The sequence below is a fragment of the Callorhinus ursinus genome, unplaced genomic scaffold (genome assembly GCF_003265705.2).
Source record: "Callorhinus ursinus isolate GAN/ISIS: 27379988/994484 unplaced genomic scaffold, GSC_fseal_2.0 scaffold65, whole genome shotgun sequence".
Classification (NCBI taxonomy): domain Eukaryota; kingdom Metazoa; phylum Chordata; class Mammalia; order Carnivora; family Otariidae; genus Callorhinus; species Callorhinus ursinus.
In genome coordinates, this window is record NW_027397127.1 from 3,368,478 (window position 1) to 3,388,067 (window position 19,590).

Consider the following 19,590-nt stretch of genomic DNA (forward strand, 5'->3'; position numbering starts at 1 on the left):
TCCACCTGGGATGGGCATACACTGAAGGTTGACCTCCACTTTGATGGATGCCAACTTCTTGATACCTCCTGGGAACCTAATAGACGGTGTTCCCACCATGGCCCTCACTCAGGTTACCGGCTAGTAGATATCTATATCTGTGGAGGCCCTACACCTCAACAGCCAAATACCTGCTCCCAGTCTGCTCACAAACTTGGGGATGCAAGTCCTGTGTGGCAACTTGGCCAGGAATGGAACAACAGTCCAATGGGTGGTGGAGCCTCAAACAGCGCAGTGACATTCGGATTTCCTTGTCACGCAGCGCCACCCTATCCTCTTGCTCTATCACTGTATACGGCTCACTCTCTCAGTCCTAGAACCCAATGCCACATCATGAGCCACAGGAATTACTCTCCTATTGGGCCAATATCACTCTATAGGGACCGACCCCATGGCCAAGTTTATGATTAAGTCCGTGTTCGCCCCAAGCCTTGCAGTCAACCCTCAGAGTCACACAGAAAATAACTTGCCCTGGCATATCCCTAGGTCTCCCATCCACACATAGCAAGCATCTATAGCTCAAGTGTTAGGTATGATTAACACCTCCCGTCAAGCACTTAACCACTCAAATCCACCCCTAGCATCTGACAGCTGGATCTGTATGAAGCCCGGTCCCGTCCAATACCTAGGTGTCAACCTCAACTAGTCCACCGTGTCACCTCCCACCTTGGCACCAGGGACCTCAGATTCTCTCTTTTTGGCTCTGGTACTGCTGTATGGAAATTCTTCCTCTCCCGTCAAGGGTCACAGTCGGTTCTGTGTGCCTAACACTTTTCTAGCTTGTGATCAAGGTGTATATGTCTGCATCACCCCGCACAATCAATCATGCACACTTGTCAATCTCTTACTCGATCTTTCAGTCCCGGGGCCCCACTTATATGGAGACCTCCTAGCTGCCCCCGATGTTCCCCCACAGCCATCCCTCTTATCGTGAGTCTGTGGGCTGTGTCAGGTGTTGCCTGATGTCTCAAGTTCAGTACCAGGGGCTGCTAACTCAACAACTCATGGTGGATTTTTCTGCCCTCACTGTTGACCCTGGCCCTGCAGTGCCAACTCGATTCACTGGCCCCAGTGGTCCTCCAAAACAGGTGCAGGCTCGGCCTGCTCACAGCTCCACAAGGGGGGCTCTGCCTCTTCTTACAGGAGGAATGTTGTTTCTATGCTAATGAGTCGGGGGTGGTCCAAGAAACTCTGACCCAATTACAGGAACAAGTAAGTCACTGGTGGGAAGCACTCCAGCGGAAGACATGGTGGGATTCCCTCTCACAATGGTTCCCTTGGTTCGCCCCCCTCGACGGCCCCCTCCTAATGCTCCTCCTCACAGCAGCATTTGGTCCTTGTATTCTTAATGCCCTTACTAGGTTTATCACTGCTCAAATTGCTAAGATCAGACTCCAGTTGCTCCTTACTATCGCCCCATAGATGAAAATGATGCCCTCTAAACTAGGTGTTTAAAGGGGTATCAAAGGGGGGAATGATAAGGAAAAATCTGTGTCCTAAGATGGTCGACCAGGCCAGCGAGGGAGTCCCAGCCCCCCCTGCCCCAGGGCTCTTCCACGTTCTCTCTGCTCTGCTTCCCGCACGTGCCAATCCGGGTTCCTCTCCCTGCCCCACTTCGCGCACACGCCAAGAGTGCCCAGTATGTGGAAGTATAAGTGTATAAATTGCCCCCTTTGTTTGTGCTCGGGGCTCAGACCTTTGGAGACCACTCTCCTCTGAGTCCCCCGGCGTTAAATAAACCTCCTATCCTCCAAGATCTCCGAGTGCCCCTCAGCTCTTCCATCGGGCAATCCAGTCCAGGTTTCATAACAATAGCAGCTTTATTCATATCTAAAAACTAGGAATGGCTCAGGTGTCCTTCGACAGAATGGATAAACAAATGATAGCATATCCATACAAGAAATGCTGCTCAGCAATAAATGTGAACTACTGGCACACACAACATGAATGAATCCTGAATACACTGTGCTGAAAGCCTTACACAAGGCAGCACATGCCCTGATTTATTTATATACATTTTGAAAAACAAACTATCTATGATGGGGGAAAAATCAGAAGGAACAGTGGTTACCTAGGGGATGGTCTGGGATGACAGAGATTGACTAGGAAGGAGCATGAGGGAATTTCCTGGGGTGATGAAAATGTTATCTTAATAAGGGCTTGAGTTTCACAGATGCAGGATTTATCAAAATTCACTGCATCAAACACAAGATTTGTGCATTTCATTGCCTGTAAATTTTACCTCAAAAAAGAAAGTGAACCTTTAGCAAATACTCAATTCTAGTTAACGTTATGCTGAAACATTTAGGGGTGAAGTGTACTGGAGTCTCCAATTTTCTTTGTAATGCATAAAAAAACAAGGATTTATAGATGGATATGTGAAAAGTCAAGTAAAGTAAAACGTTAATTGTGAAATCTAGATGGTGGATACACAGATGTTCACTACACAATTATTTCAACTTTTCTGTACGTTTAAAATTTTTCATAATAAAATGCTGGAAAAAATAAGCAGTGAGTAAAGGAAAATAACTAAGTTAACAAAAGCCAAATCTATACCATGCTTCAAAAGTAGGAGGGAGAAAACTTCTTAGGTAGTTGAAGCTATTTTAGCAGAGCGAAAGGAATGAAAGAAAATTAAAACAAAATTCAACCGCTGAAGCAGGCAAAGCAAGTTATAAAATCATGGTTTTTTTTTTTTTTTTGTGGGGGCGTGTTGGTAAGGCCATCCATATGGTAGAACTTTTCTATTTTATTGTGGTAAGAACACTTACCATGAGAGTTACCATCTTAACAGACTTTTAAGTGTACAATACAGAAGTGTTCTCTACAGCCACAATATTGTACAGCACATCTCTAGAACTTCATCTTGCGTAAATGAAATTTATCAAGATAAAAACTTTGATCTGGCTAATATACCAGGAAGGAAAGCAAACATTAGTTTTTTTAAGTCTAGAACTTTAGTACTCCAGTACTAGGGTAGAATTTTTTTTCTATAATTCTGCAAATGATTTGAAAAACCTGTATTGTATAGTTTGGAAAAACCATTAAGGTCTGCCAGAAAAGATCCATTACTTGATTAGGTGAAGGAACTGACCGCCCACAGAACATCAATAAATCAATACTATTAATCAGTAATGTTTGCTAAGCTAGATCTTAACATTTTTATTCATGGACTGGCCTGTATTTTCATAGGAAATGATCCAGTTTAACCTCAATATTGTGAATCACTTCTCCCAGCCCCCTTTCACAAAAAATCTAGGCAGTGGCAAGGACCACCTACCAGAAAACCCCAAAACACAGCAGCTGTTCAACAGTAAAGGACTTCCTGATTTCCAAGCTCATAAGCAGTGAACTCAAAAAGCATTGATTATTAGAGAAATAGTAAAGCAGTAAAACCTGAAATGGTTCACTCACCTCAATTAGCTTCAACTACAAATGTATATCATGGTTTAACAAAATTTAGTTTTACCAAGTAGCTAGTGAATACTTTTGAGAATTACAAAATTTGAAGACTCAGTTGCCTATACTATGGGCTTCTCCCAACCCCCAGATGTGCCTTGTTAGGTACCTATCTACGGACCTTATGTGATGGCTTCTCCAAAATTGTTTTTCAGCAATCAAGGCAAAATTTTTTAAAACTTTAACTCTTCACTTCGTAAACATTTATTCTCCATATTGCCAGTTGCCAAGGTAGTTTTTTTTTTAAAAAAGAACTATTACAAAAAACTTCAATCACTGAAGTAGAGGGAAGAGCATAGTGAACCCAAGCTTCAACAAGTATTCAACAATTAACATGCAGCTCATCTTTCATCTATAAACCCTGCCACCCAGATTGAGGTGATACCCAGGATTTATCACTCTGAAGTGGTTTTAGTCCCACAGTAGTTACCTGAACTCAGGTCCATCCTTTCCTGAAGCTGTTATCACCCCACGCACAGGGACCCCACACATCCCTGAAACTGCCTTTGATAACTGAAACAGAAGACAAGTGTTCTAATCAAGCTGCTCCAACTGAAACTTATTCTAGTGAGATGGGAGGAACAAGAGGTTGTCTTTTGCTATATTTATTCTCCCGAATTTAGTTTTTATTAAAAATGGAAATATAAATGGCTTCAAGGGTTTCATGCAAAATGAACATTTGTCCCAGATTTAGAAAAAGTCTAGATTAAGTTCATGTACAGCCCTTCCTCAATGGGCTATAGATTTCATTATTCATACAGATTTATGTCTGAATTAAGTTCTGGATGTCTGGTGTTCACATAAATGATTTGTTCCTACTTCTATTTCCAAAGCTAATTAAAAGGTTATGCCTTGATTATAGGTTCCAAAGGAAATGAAAGATGTTTGAAAAATTCACAAGTCTTGAATTTCAATAGTAAAACAGATTCAGTATTTTCATTTGCTCTTAAACCAAGGCAGAAAACTGTAATTAAGGGGCGCCCGGGTGGCTCAGTTGTTAAGCGTCTGCCTTCAGCTCAGGTCATGATCCAGGGGTCCTGGGATCGAGCCCCACATGAGGCTCCCTGCTCAGCGGGAAGCCTGCTTCTCCCTCTCCCCCACTTGTGTTCCCTCTCTTGCTGTGTCTGTCAAATAAATAAAATCTTTAAAAAAATAAACTGCAATTAATTTTGAAAGTAAATATACGCAGCATAAAAAAGAATTCTCATTGTTTTCCTCAGTATGGAAATGATCCAGCTTTCTACCTTTGCTTTGGTGTAATCAGATCTGTCTCAGGAAGGGGGTAGAAGTAAAGGGTCAAGAATGAACCACAGTGCCTTTGCAGCAGAGGGAAGACAGGAAGGTTTTTGCAACATTAAGGGCCCTAAAGAGGTAATATGAAAAAGAAAAAAGTCTACCACTATGTTTATACTATAGGTTGATTAAACACATTAAGTCTTAGGACTTTGTAATTACCAGAAAAACCACTTCTTTTTTATCTGGAAGCTACTTTCAAAAACCACTGCAGACTTCTGCAGCAATACAGGTTACCTTCACCCTCTCAAACCCCAAAACAATAGGAGGGTCAGGGAACATGCTTGATTACTTCTTTGAGAAAACTGATTGCAATACATCAACAAAGGACTACACTTGCATGATTTTAACAGACCATAAATACTGATTTCCACGCTGGTGACAGTTAATAATTAGGTTGATCTAGTATACACGACGATCTCTGGTTTTCTGGTTAAGAACAAGTATCTCATTAAATCACTTTAGTAATGGAACTCAAAGCAAAGCAGCAACCTGTAAGTTTAAAATAAAAACAAATCAACTGGGAGCTTAAGGCAAACATGCTTGTCTCAAAACCACACAATTTCCAGACCCACATTCTCAAGATAGACTATATAACCTTCTAAAACAATCCTTAGAAGCTAATTAGTAAACCATTGAGAGTTGAAGATACAAGACAATCACTTACTGTGAGTTATATATATTCCAGAAATGTTAGCATATTTGAAAAATGTTGGAGAGGGGTTGCTCCATGTTTTAAGCTTGACTAAAATAAACCTTTACTTAAAACATAAAACAATTTGTAGGCTGCACAAATTGAGGACCCAGGAGGTCAGGAGAGAAGAAGCTAAAACATTAATACACAGAGTCAGGTTGTTATAAAGATCAGCACACTGTTGTCCCATCTTTCTTACTAAACCCTGATGTCAACTTGTACAGCAAGGGCTTCTTAAGATGAAGGATGTAAAAACAAAACACAACCAGTTCCATATCTATTAAGAAAGAGGAGTCTTAACTAGTACATGGATTTAGAACTCATTAATATCAATTATCTTCAGAACAGTACATTGAAGATAGTATATCTTCTTTAAAATGGTTCCCCCCCCCCAATACTTTAAACTGTTAAGTTTCCTGGAGCCTGGAGGTTCTAAATGGTTCTTTTTGCCTAGGGTGTAGCTGAAGGTGGGAAAAAATGGACTGATTCACAAGAATAACCTTTAAAGATGGCAATATAAATAGGTTTTGTGGCAACCAAAGAATTCTTTTTAAATAGCTATTTGTCAGGTGAGATACAGCAAAGCATTCATTATGAATAACCCCTTACAGGAGAACTGATGAATACAGAGGATCTTGTGGTCTTTGGGTAAATAAAAGGGAAAAGATGAGAGTTCTCACAGAAAGTCAGAGACAAGGCAAGGCAGGCCTACAGAGATACAAGGTAAGTCTAAAAACAAAAACTGAAAGATACAACTATTGGAAATATAGGACAATGAGAACGTAAGTCTAGGTTTAAGTTCCATAAGGGAGTTAAAATTTAAAAAAACAAACAAAAAAACCCACAACCTAAAAAGGGACATATTCAAGGGAAAAGAACTGGTAGTATGCATCATAATGCCTTGCGATTGAATAACATTTCAGTTGGGACCCACAAGTTCATGTCATAAAATCATTTTTTTTTTTTTTGCCACCAAGATAGCAGGGGAAAAACATTAGGACAATCCGATATCTGGTACTCTTTGCTGACACAAAAAAAGAAAAAAAGAAAATCCCACTCATTTTAGCAATTTTTAATGCTAATTTTTATTTACTGCTAACTGTGCAAATGACACCAATTCAATACTGTGCAGTAAAACAGTTACATAAATCCAATATCAAACAATAGCATATGGGATAAATCTAAAGCAGAGCACCATGTGCCTTCAAAACTGATTAATATCACAGAACATAACTCAGTTCAGACAATTAAGAACCCTGAAAAGCTCTCATTTAATATTTAATTATCCAGAAGCAATTGTTCTTGGTTTTGCTGCTTATTTCCTAGAAAAAAGTGAAAGTTATTCCAATTTTGCACGGTTTAATATGATGTGTGACATCTGAACCAAGGAAGTAGTTTGTATGATTTATTCCTCTTATCAACTGGAACCATCAGCTAATACAAAGTTGACAAGCTGGCTGACAGGAAAACAGCTGAATGTAATGCAATATGCTCAACATGGAGCTAGCTATACATCCATCTCAATTTCTTTATCCACAACCCAAAGTAATATTCCTTTATTTAAAGTAGTATTTTAAATCAAAAGGTAAAATAATCTTAAAGACAGATACAATAGTAACCACCCTAACCACCAAAATCACTTTAACATAAAACACTTTTTAAAAACCAAAATAGCAAAAAATGGCAGTGCAAGAATACTTCATACTGCTGAATCTTACATATTCTGAGGTATGTAATGAGAAGCTGAGGCAGGTGAAGCAATATAGCCAACTGGCCCAGGATTCATAGCACCATGAATTTGAGAGGAACCACCATATGCTGCACCAACTGGATGCCAGGGGGGTTGAACATAGGGATAATCTGGCACAACAGAAAGACAGGAATCAAAACCCGGCAAAGGTGGTGGCCCATAGGGATCTGACATCATTGGATAATAGACTGCTCCATGAGGGACAGATGCAGGGTCAGCATTTGGAAAAGTACCTGAAACAAAGAATGCAAACAGTACACACTTCATATACAAAGATTCACTAAAACCCCAACGTAAATGGATGTTCAGGTAAAAGTGAAACTCAGCACTAACTACAGGAACGATCACAGCAAATGTGGCAAGAGCACTTTCATATATTTATTATTTTTTTGAGAGACAGGAAGGGGGGGTAAGGGGCTGAGGGAGAGAACCTCAAGCAGGCTCCATGCCTAATACAGCACCCAACGCGGGGCTCAATCTCTTCGACCCTGAGATCATGACCTGAGCAGAAATTAAGAGTTGGAAACTTAACTGACTGAGCCACCCGGGCATCCCAGAGCACTTTAGATACGAACATTAGTGACTGAAGCCAGCTACTAAAAGATTATATGAAAATTTCCTAATTATAAAAATTTAAATATGTATGTGTGTAGAATGGGTCAAATGTATTCTACCTAGAGACAGCTGTCTTTCTGGGATGATTTAGTACCTACAGACTAAATACATATAGAAACATTCTCTAGAGTCCTAGTCAATTAAGTTCTTATAAGGATAGTTCCCAATTAAGTTATCCAATAGTTTCCCACAGTGACACATATTATCCAAATAACCATCCTGTATTACTTTAGCAATTAAAAACTCTGGTGTGTATACAATCTGGTCTATACTTGAAGGTTCTGAAAAGCATCCTAAAGACCAAACATTAAAGTGTCATCTCTTGAATGTCATTAAGAACCTAGCATCACTTTAATTTTACACCACTTTTGCTACCATGAGTCAGTTTTAGTGGAAATAGATGCAGTTCTGTCCTTGCTATAGTGACTATGTAAATATTAAAAAGGGAGTCCTTCATTACCTGGAATAACATAGATGAGCACATTCTGTGGAATGAAGACTGCCACTGTCTCATGGTTTACAATTAAAAATAGTTCTATAAAAGGTACATGGTACAAAAATGCAATGAAGGTTGACACTTGAATTTTTATTACTATGGGCCATATCACATCACCACACTAGGGATAAGATTCTATAGTGCTAATATTTCCAAACCATTAAAATGCTTTAAATGAAGGGAGAAACAAAAGGAAATTCACATTTCTCACATGCACCAGGCACAGTATACTTCTACATATAGTATATACATATATCTCATTTAGTTCTTACAGTAACCCTGGCAATATTCCTGTCAGATAGTTCCCATTTTAAAGAAAATCAGGCTTAGGGAGGTTAAGTAACTTAGCTGAGATCACAACCATCAAGTAGCAGTGCTGTAATGTGAGATAGATTTGGTTCTGTTAGTCTATATTAATTTTTCTACCTCCTGCTGATTCCTTCCAAGGGCAGTCAAGATCCTATTCTAAATCCTTTAAAATGCTGCTCCATCTATACAATACTGTTGATTCACAGAGAAACCATCTTTATAGTCTGGCACAGTGGTTTCAAACTTTTTGGTTTCAGGATCCCTTTACACTCTTAAAAATTGATTATTTCAAACAGCTTTTGTTTGAGTTATACCAATATTTACTGTATTAGCAATTAAACTGAGAAAGTTAAAAATATTAATTCATGTAAAAATAAGTTTATATTCCAAAACAAAAATATTGTGAGGTAAGTGTCATTGTTTTACATTTGTGCAAATCTTGAACGTATGGCTTAATAGAAGACAAATGGATTCTCACATCTGCTTCTGTATTTAACCAATTGTGATACGTTGTTTTGAAGTATATGAAGAAAACCTGGCCTCATACAGATATGCACTTGGAAGAGAGAAGTCTTTTAATAACCAGCCTTTTCAGACAGTTAGACATTCTTTGATGCTACACCAAAACTAGGTAAGTGGTAGTTGTCAAAGGTGAGTAGCAATGTGGACTTTTTCATACTCTCTGAATATTGAAATCCACTGTTTTATCTTGCACTTTGAATATATCTTTTACAAAATTATACATAGGTAACACCATGCATTGGTAACTGTAAAAGTATTATTGTACTGAGTTACAGAAATCTCCCAAATGTTCACACATTTTATTATACAGTGTGAAAAACCACATTAACAGCCCCATCTTTTTTTTAAGCTTTTATTTTTTTAAAGTGATCTCTCCACCCAACATGGGGCTCAAACTCACAAGTCTGAGAAGAAGAAGTTGCATGCTCTGACTGAGCCAGCCAGGGGCCCCAATAGCGCCATCTATCTAGAAAAGTATTGAGAAGCTGTCAAGCGCATGGCAGCAGATATAAGTTTTCCAAAATTCTAATTTTATTTGAAAGCTGGGATTTTTATCTTTGTTTTTTCCAAAACTTATTTGAGAGAGAAAGAAAGAGAGAGAGGCCCCTGGGTGGCTCAGTCAGTTAAGTGTCTGACTCTTGAATTAGGCTCAGGTCATCATCTCAGGGTCGTGAGATCTAGCCCCACATCAGGGTCCGCGCTAAGTGTGCAGCCTGTTTAGGATTCTCTCCCTTCCTCTGCCCCTCCATCCCTGCTCACGCTTGCTCTCTAAAACAAACAAGAAAACACGGGTCTAAAATATGGGCCAAATGAGATATCTGAAGGTTATTATTAAATTACACATAATAAAGTCCAATTGTCCTTCTTGCAGGCACTCTCATTACATACTACTCACCGTTTGCTGATGCTTCCACCTGTGTGCCATCTTGTCTCCCCGCTTCACCATACAACTGAGGAACTGTCTGCTCTACCAGAGGAGATGGCTCAGCATAGACTGGATAATTCTCTACATGAAGCTGCTGCTGCATCTGTGGCACATAGACCATGGAGTGCCAGTAGTTGTGGTGATAGCACTTGGGTAAGAAATTAAGAAACACTTTACTATCTCTTTTCTTAAAGTAGTACAGTTCCTCACTAAAAAACAAACAAACTAGGCTATGATTTTCAGGTAGAGTAGCATTTTTGACCTAAAAGAACATTTGGAAAATCTATTCTCTACTACAACTTTTAAGTTCTTTTGCAGCATCTATCTCATATTTGAACATAGGAATTCTTTTAAGAAGGCATCCTAAGGAAATTACAAATATACACAATGAGCTGTATACAAAGATGTCTTTCCTAGCATTATTTTTAAAAGCAAAATAGAGTGGAATAAGTCACAGGGATGAAAGGTACAGCATAAAGAATATATATCCCATGGTATTGTAATAGAGTTGTATGGTGACAGATGGTAGGTAGCTACATTTGTGATGAGCATAACAAAATGTGTAGACTTATTAAATCACTATACTGTACACCTGAAACTAATGTAACATTGTATGTCAACTATACAATAATTTTTTTAAAAAAGAAAAATAACAGTGAACCACCTAAATATTCAACAATAGGGAACTGGATGATTTATGATATATCCGTGATGGGATACAATAGAGACAATAAAAAAAATTATGCTGTTAAATATTTAAGAAAAAAGTGCTCATATTGTTAACTTAAAAGTTTACAAAAAAGGGCGCCTGGGTGGCTCAGTTGGTTAAGCGACTGCCTTCGGCTCAGGTCATGATCCTGGAGTCCCTGGATCGAGTCCCGCATTGGGCTCCCTGCTCGGCAGGGAGTCTGCTTCTCCCTCTGACCCTTCCCCCCCTCATGTGCTTTCTCTCTCTCTCATTCTCTCTCTCTCAAATAAATAAAATCTTAAAAAAAAAAAGTTTACAAAATTACATAGCCTAGTCAATATTTTGTAAAAGAAATAAATAAGCTATAAGAAAATATATCACAATGTATAGTGGTTGTACACATGATTTCAGTTATCTTTATACTTTAGTATTTTTCACATGTACTACAATGAATGCTATTACTTTTGATATAAAAAAGCATTCAAGTAACTATTCTGAATGTCCTTCTATTCCCATGATGTAAAATGCAGGAGATGTTTTAAAATGCCTCAGACATCTGACATGAATTACCATGTTTCCACATGTAACTACAATAAACTAACATAACCGAAGGTGCAAGTAGTTTATATTTTCAATTCTTGAAATTGCATTTAGGAAATAAGAACAAACATCCCATCCCACTATTCTTATTTATAAATGTGTGCCAGTTGGAGAAGACAGTTTTCTAGAGAAATCAGTGTCTGGGAATATGAACTAATCTGAGCATTATCCAGGAGTCTGTCTAGTTTACTATCTGCCAAATCTTAAAATGTATCATTCCATTTTAGGAAATATGCCATCTTGTTGTATCAGAAGTCAGGTGTATTTCGGGGGGGGGGATGATGTCTGAAAGAATAAAATAAAAGAACTCTTACCTGAAATCAGAGACACCTTTCAGGGATATTAAGATATTTGTCAGAACCCTCACCCTTCTACAATTCAGGGGAGTGGTGAAAATCAGTGTTTGGTAAATATCTATGAACACATAACTGCTTTAAAAATAATACAGCCCTTTAAATGTCTTTGAATCAGTCCAATTACTTTTCATATAAAATGTAGAAATAACCATAAAAATGTTTCAAGCAAGACAAATGATCCATTCATTATTGAAACAGAAAAACACAGTGAAGGGTTGGCATATATATGATGCTAAATATGAGGGCCAATAAATGTTGAAGTTGTGCTTAGAGCCACCACTTGCCATAATTTAACTATTTTATAAGAGAAAGTGAAGCACTGGGAGGCTGAGTACAAAAATGACTTATATCATCTTCAGAATTATCTTATAAAGACAACTTTTAGGCTCCTCACAGTGTTCTTGGCTTTTAAAGTTCAAGACTACGATTATCAAACCAGCTTACATTTTTAATCTTATTAGAGTTTGTCAAAGCAATTTTAACATGACTTACCTGCAATCCCAGATTGAAATAGTACTGCAAAACTTTCGTATCTAAAATTAAAAATCTTAATTTTAGTGGCTAGAAGACATAAGCAATTAGAACTACCACTTAAAAGCTTTTTTGAGTATAAAGTAGTTATATAGTCTTCTTGCATCAACACCACCCTCAATTCTACCTTATAGTAAATGACCATTTACCTGCCACTATAGGTAAGATCATTTTCTGATCCAAGGTTTAATTACCAAATACATATTTTATTTCTAGTCTGAATATTAGACAGATGTTACAGAAATACTACTCTAGTATTTAGAAAGAATCCAGTAAAGGCATTTTCTTGATTGTCTCAAGAATAAAACCAAGTCTTTATTCTTTTTTTTTTTTTTAAGATTTTATTTATTATTTGAGAGAGAGAATGAGAGAGAGAGAGTACATGAGAAGGGGGAAGGTCAGAGGGAGAAGCAGACTCCCCGCTGAGCAGGGAGTCCGATGCGGGACTCGATCCTGGGACTCCAGGATCATGACCTGAGCCGAAGGCAGTCGCTTAACCAACTGAGCCACCCAGGCGCCCCCAAGACTTTATTCTTGAGACAAGCAATTTACTACATAACCCATCGTAATTGTCTTCTGTTAACGGAGCTACTACACAGTACAAACTAATGCTCTACTAATGCCAAGATTAATGATGCCTAATATAACTAGCACTGTATCAAACAATTCACCTCGCTTTTACTTAACATGACTAACATACCACACCACTAGAACTCCAAAAAGAGGACGCAATAAGAAAGGTAACTCAAAATAATTTATATCTTAAGGTGATAAAAGCCTCTTCATAGAACTTAACATATTTCATAAATAAATAAAAACTAGATGTATGGGATAAGAGGGAATAATCTTAGCATTCTAATTGTATCTCTAAATGAATTTTTATTGACTGATCTGGGATCCACGTATATTCTTTTAAGTAACTTGAGTCCCACTAACAAACTAAGAAAACCCCTTTTTCTTAAATCGGAGACTTCTGATATGTAGAATATATTTACTACCATTTTAAAACAATCAGCTTTTATTTTGACCATTATGTGGGAGTAGAGTATAAAGACTAAAGGTTAAGCTAAAGAATATCAAAAGATAATAGCAGGAAATAAATTCACAAATGGTACAGGATTCCATTCCTTGGTGTATGTATGTTCACATAGAATTTGCATACAAATAGCCATAGCAGTATTATTCACAGTAGCAAAAAAGAGAGAACCCAAATGTGCACGAACTAATAGATAATAAAATGTGGCATACTCATACAATGGATTATTCAGCTATAAGAAAGAATGAAGTACGGATACATGCTACAACATGGATGAACCTTGAAAACATCACGCTAAGTGAAAGAAGCCAGTCACAAAAGACCACATACTGCATGATTCATATATGTCAAATGTCCAGAACAGGCAAATCTATAGACACACAAAGTAGAAGAGTGGTGGCCTGGGGAATGAGAAGTGACTGCTAATGGGTACAGCGTTTCTTTCTGGGGTGACAAAAATATTCTAGAAATAGTGGTGATGATTGCACATATTTGGGAATATACTAAAAACCAGTGAACTGTACACTTAAAATGGGTGGCTTCTATAGTATGTGAACTAGATCTCAAGCTGTTAAAAAAAAGGTGCATAGATAGGGACTATAAAAACTCAGAAACATCACTTTGAGATATAATGAGGGGGTATCTATCATGAAAATGACTGGATTTTAAGAGGAAGATGGAAGACTGGAGGGGAAAGAATTTGAGTGGATCACCATATGCCAGCAAACGTTTAGAAGTAAAAAATCAGGTGCAGAGTTCTTGCAAAAGTAGAAAGAGATAAGGGGTGCCTGAGTGGCTCAGTCATTAAGCCTTCGGCTCAGGTCATGATTTCAGGGTCCTGGGATCGAGCCCTACATCGGGCTCCCTGCTCAGAAGGGAGTCTGCTTCTCCCTCTCCCTCTGCCTTCCCCCTGCTTGTGCTCTCTCTCTCGCTCGCTCTCTCAAATAAATAAAATCTTTAGAAAAAAGTAGAAAAAGATAAGATACAACTTCGGAAAAATGACCAGCAGTTTCTTATAAAACTAAACAAACTTATCTATGACCCATCAATTCCACTCCTAGGTATTGCCCAAAGGGAATGAAAACATAGGTTCATAAAGACTTTTTACAAGAATACTCACAGCCTTATTCATAAAGGCCCCAAAATGTAAATAACCCAGATGTCCGCTAACAAAAGAATGAACGGGAATTTTTAAAGATTTTTTTTTTTTTTTAATTTGAGAGTGTGAATAACTGAGAGAGCATGAGCTGGGGAAGAGGCAGAGGCAGACACCCCACTGGGCAGGGAGCCCGACATAGAGCAGGACCCTGGGATCATGACCTGAGCCAAAGGCAGACGCTTAATGGACTAAGCCACCCAGGCGCCCCTAAACAGGAATTTTTATACAAGGAAATACTAACTCAGCAATAAAAGCAAATGGACTACTGATATATGCAACAATATGAAAGAATATAAAAAATAAGGCTGAGCTTAAGCCTTCCATAAAAAGTATATTGTATATTCATATGAAATTCTAAAACAAGTGAAACTATGACAAAAAAAAAATCGAACAGTGGCTGCCTCTTGCAGGTAAGTAGAAGTAGGGATGGAAGAAGACTTGGGAAGGGGCATGAGGTAACAGTGAGATAATGGTATCATGTTATACTTTGATGGGGATTTGGGTTACAAAGGTGCATATACTAATTTCTCAAAACTCAGCAAGTATACACTTAAGATTTGTGCATTATATGTTAACTTTACATCAAAAGAAAAAATAAACTCCAAACTCTAGTTAATGATATGTATGAAGTTCTTATGGGGAAGAATGTTGATGTCTGCAATTTACTTTGGAATGCACCAAAATTGAAATGGATGACTTGATGGACAAGGAGATGGATGGAGGGAAAGATGGATAGATATGTGATAAAGTACAGTTAATGATAGAATCTAGGTGGCAAATACAAGAATATTCATATTGAAATTCAACTTTCATGTATATTTGAACTTTTTTTTTAAGGATTTTATTTATTTGAGAGACCGACCGACAGATAGTGAGAGCATGAGCAGGGAGGAGAGGGAGAAGCAGGTTTCCCGCTGAGCTGGGAGCCTGACGTGGGGCTCCATCCCAGGACCCTGGGATCATGACCTGAGCCGAAGGCAGATGTTTAACCGACTGAACCACCCCTGAACATTTTCATAATAAAATGTTGGGAAATGCAAAATCACCATTATGTGGTGACAGAGTAGATCTTGGGCAGGGATAGGTAAGTAAGCTACTCCTTAGTTTAATTAAAGAAACAAGACCACATGGCTAAAATCTGAGGCAGATCAGACCCCCAATTCCTCAAAACAAAACAAAAAAAACAAAAAACCTTCTCAAACTTCAAAATTCACTTGGAATCCCAAATATCGAAAACTGCAACAATTTCATACACTTGTGGTAGGAATATAAGAAATGGAGAAATTTTGGTATCAATTCCTGCTTTTCAAAAAAAGAAAAATAGGGCACCTGGCTGGCTCAGTTGGTTAAGCGACTGCCTTCGGACTCAGGTCATGATCCTGGAGTCCCAGGATCAAGTCCCGCATCGGGCTCCCTACTCAGCAGGGAGTCTGCTTCTCCCTCTGACCCCCCCCTCATGTGCGCTCTCTCGTTCTCATTCTCTCTCAAATAAATAAAATTAAAAAAAAAATCTTTAAAAATAGTTGAGAGAACAAAAAGAAAATGTTCAAGACAGACCTGTAGCTATCCAAAAAACCATCCACTTCTTGATTATGGAGAAGGTTTTCTCAGCTTTCAGTTCTTTCTTAGTCACTTACCTAGCATTATGCTCACAGGTCAATTTCCATTTGGACCCTACCCCCAGTAGACAACCAAAGAGAGATATGCTCTAAAATAAAAAAAATTTCAGACTAAATAACCCTGACACAAGTCTCAAAATCTCTTTACCTTGAGGCAGATCACTGCCACTTGGATCACAGGAATAAGGTGGAGGTGGTGGTGGTAAGTTTGAAGCCCCTCCCACCTCAAGCGGAGGAGGAGGAGGTGGAGGTGGAGGTGGTAAAGAAGCAGCAGCAGCAGCAGCAGCAGCAGCAGGAATAGGAGCAGAAAGGTATGGATAGGATGGTGAAGCAATCACTAAAAAAGAAAACAAAGTAGCAATGCACAACTGTAACACCTTATAAGCAGTAGTTCATCTTCTACTTTTGTGTCCCCAATATGGTCAAAGAATTCTAATTCTTATGGTTTGACTTAAAAACTTGGAAGGTGAATTGCCCACATTCTTAGACATTGCCAGTTGAAACTGGGAGTTCATTACAGGTTATTTTGAATTAAGGTAATTACTTGAAATTAAAAGGAAAAAAACTGGAAGTTGCAGAGTTTTGACTATAAAGGCTTCATGATAAAAAAAAAACATCAGCTAACAGATACATAAATGAAATACCATTAAAGCAAAATTTTTACTTAGCTTACTATAAAGTTAAGGATGTTTTCAGCCATCTGCCAGTCTTAGTCAAATCACAAGATGTAGAAGCTAACAAGAGAGACTAAATTACACAGATTACAGATTTAAGTAAACCTTGAAGGTTTCTACTTATTAGTAGCATCACTGGAATTTGGGCATTCTAAACCATGACAGTTCCATTTCCAAGGACACACAGAATCTAAGACAGGCTAGATGAAATATCTTATCCCTTTGACTTTCTATACCTGTGGCTATAAGTTTAAAATCAATATTCATTCAGGAGTTTCAATTTTTGACATAAGAAATTCCAACATAGTAAAAATAAGTATCTCCCATACACATTCCAGATAAATTTGTTAAATTTGATGAAAGATGAATGATACAACCCTTCAAGTTCAATTCAATCATTTTAGCCAACTTAAGACATTCAAGTACTAAATTTATTGTGTTACCTGCACTATAATTTTAACCCAGAGAAGTACAGAAACTTTAGTCTCAATGTTCAATAAAGATTTAAATTCAGAGTTTTAGAACACTTAGTTTAGTACAGGAATGGTACACACAAGCTGAATTTGTTAATCTGTTAATTTAGCAAGAGGAATTTAAGGTCATTAGAAATAATCCCTGTTTTTTTTCCCTGACATAAATACTTACAATATACTTATCTATACCCTTTATACAGTTACAGGCTAACAGTGATAGAAGATGTCTTAGGGTGATTTAAAACTTGGATAAACAACTCTTTGGGGTGATGAAACTGTTTTCTCTTGATTGTGGTGGTGGTTATACAACTCTATGCATTGTCAAAACTCAGAACTGGGCACCAAAAAATGATTCTTACTGTATCCAAATTAAACAGTAAAATTTTAAAACGTGCTCAACTGTTTTGGAGTTTTGTCATGTACGTAGAAATCTCCACTTTCACAGATTTGGAAGAGGCATTTAAATTTTAGAATATCTCCGAATATTCAAAAGGCTTTATGAATTTGTTTTCCATAAAGTAATAGCTTTTTCAACAAAGCTCCACTTATATTCCTTTTAAACTAGCACTCAAATCACACCATTTAAAAAAAAAAAATAAGTTAGCCATTAGCTAAAGATAGCAGAATATGATTATGATCACTAGGTAAAAACCAACTACTAGACATGGATAGCTAAGTTAAGTTCTCATGGGCCTGAGAAAATCAAAAACAGAAGAAATTTGGAGATTATTTTATCTGAACTCACCTTCCCTGAAAATGCATATTATAGTAATTCCCCGAAGAAAAAGTTTTATAATCTCCAATTGCTCTAGAGATACATGAGCATCTCATCTGTAAACTTAACAGGGCTCTACAGGTTTAACAGGTATAATTTAAGGGATAACTCCAAAACAATACAAACTTTACTAAAATATTAATGGAAACAAACATAGTCCATTCAAAATGCTTATTTCCCCTATGAAGCTGCAGTCTGTTTTAGGACGTTTCAGAAGAGCATCTGAATATACATAGTAAGGCTTGATCATGATCTCAGGGTTGTGAGATCAAGCGCTGCATCAGGCTCTGCATTGGGCATGGAGCCTGCTTAAAATTCTCTCTCCTCCCTCTGTCCCCCCACCTGGCTCCTATGCACAAACACGCTCTAAGGGAAAAAAAAAAGTACAATTAAAGTATTATTTACCTTGATTACTGTGGGTTTTGGCACTTTCTTAAGTTTTGCACCCAAGGCAAATGAGTCACTAGTCCTGGCCCTGACAAAAGCCTTGGAACAGTTATCAAAACTCAGTTAACAGTACTTAATGCCTATGGGGAGATTCATATTAAAGGCAATCATGGCATCTAATTGCCTGGCAGATAAGTGACTTCATAATGGAGAATGGGCTGGGGCTGCCAGAGAGACACAAGAATAACACAATGGGAAACATGAGCTGTTTCATATAGAGGAATGAAAGAAATGTTAAAAGAGTGATTAAATAGCAGCCATGACCTAGTAGAGTTATAGCTGAGGTGGATAAGTGACTCAAAGAACAAGAAGTAAAATAAATATGTTTTTAGAAACATCTACACAAAACACAATCTGACATTTAAATGGAAAGCTTTCAATGACTACATAAATGAGGCACTCCAATGCTTGATTCACCTGTCATTTGATTTGAAGCTCAGAAGTCTGCAAAGCAGACAACTAATGCTTTTCCTTGCAATTAGCACAAAGTAGTAAAACCAGGGTCTACACTAACGTTTTCAGTGAAAAATTTCTATGGTCATTAATTAACATATATTGAATGCTTTTATTCCAGGAATTATGCTAAGCACTAATTTTTAAATTATAAGTTAATCAGATACAGAAGGCAAATCAAAATGCATTATTTTAAAGTGGACACTATCCAGGTCAAGAAATAAAACTTTGCCAGTCACTCCAGAAAATGTCTTTGTGCTCCATCCCAATCACAACCCTCTCCCTCCCACCGTTATTTAACCATTACCCTTTCACAGTAATCACTCCTTTGTGGTTTTAAGAGTTTTGTCATCCAAACGTGCATTCCTAGATGGCTTTTAAAAAAGTTGAGGTCTTGAATGTCTTTTCAACTATTGGTCCCTTCTCCATCCCTGTCTTTTCCTTTCAGTTTTTCTTTTGAAAAATCTTGGCCCTTTGACCTGTTGAGTTTCCCACAGTCTGTATTTTCCCAATTATACAGTCATGGTGTGTTACAATATGTTCTTCTGTATTTCCTGAAAATAGGCAGCTAGATCCAGGAGACTAGATCAGACTCAGGATTGATTCCTTTGACATACCTATAGGTAATGTTTCTGCAATCTTCGTAGCTATTGCTGTTTAATACCTAATTCAGTAAG

General features: G+C 37.8%; 1 protein-coding gene across 1 annotated transcript in view; it reads right to left on the reverse strand.

Moving 5' to 3' along the window:
* Positions 1-6,545: 6,545 nt before the first annotated feature.
* The window catches only part of ALG13 (ALG13 UDP-N-acetylglucosaminyltransferase subunit), a 64,845-nt gene continuing 51,800 nt past the window's right edge, over positions 6,546-19,590 (reverse strand). The window contains 4 exon segments of the mRNA XM_025853645.2: positions 6,546-7,468; positions 10,073-10,250; positions 12,239-12,279; positions 16,240-16,428. Of these exon segments, the coding sequence (XP_025709430.1) occupies positions 7,200-7,468; positions 10,073-10,250; positions 12,239-12,279; positions 16,240-16,428 (677 nt within the window). The 3' untranslated portion in view covers positions 6,546-7,199.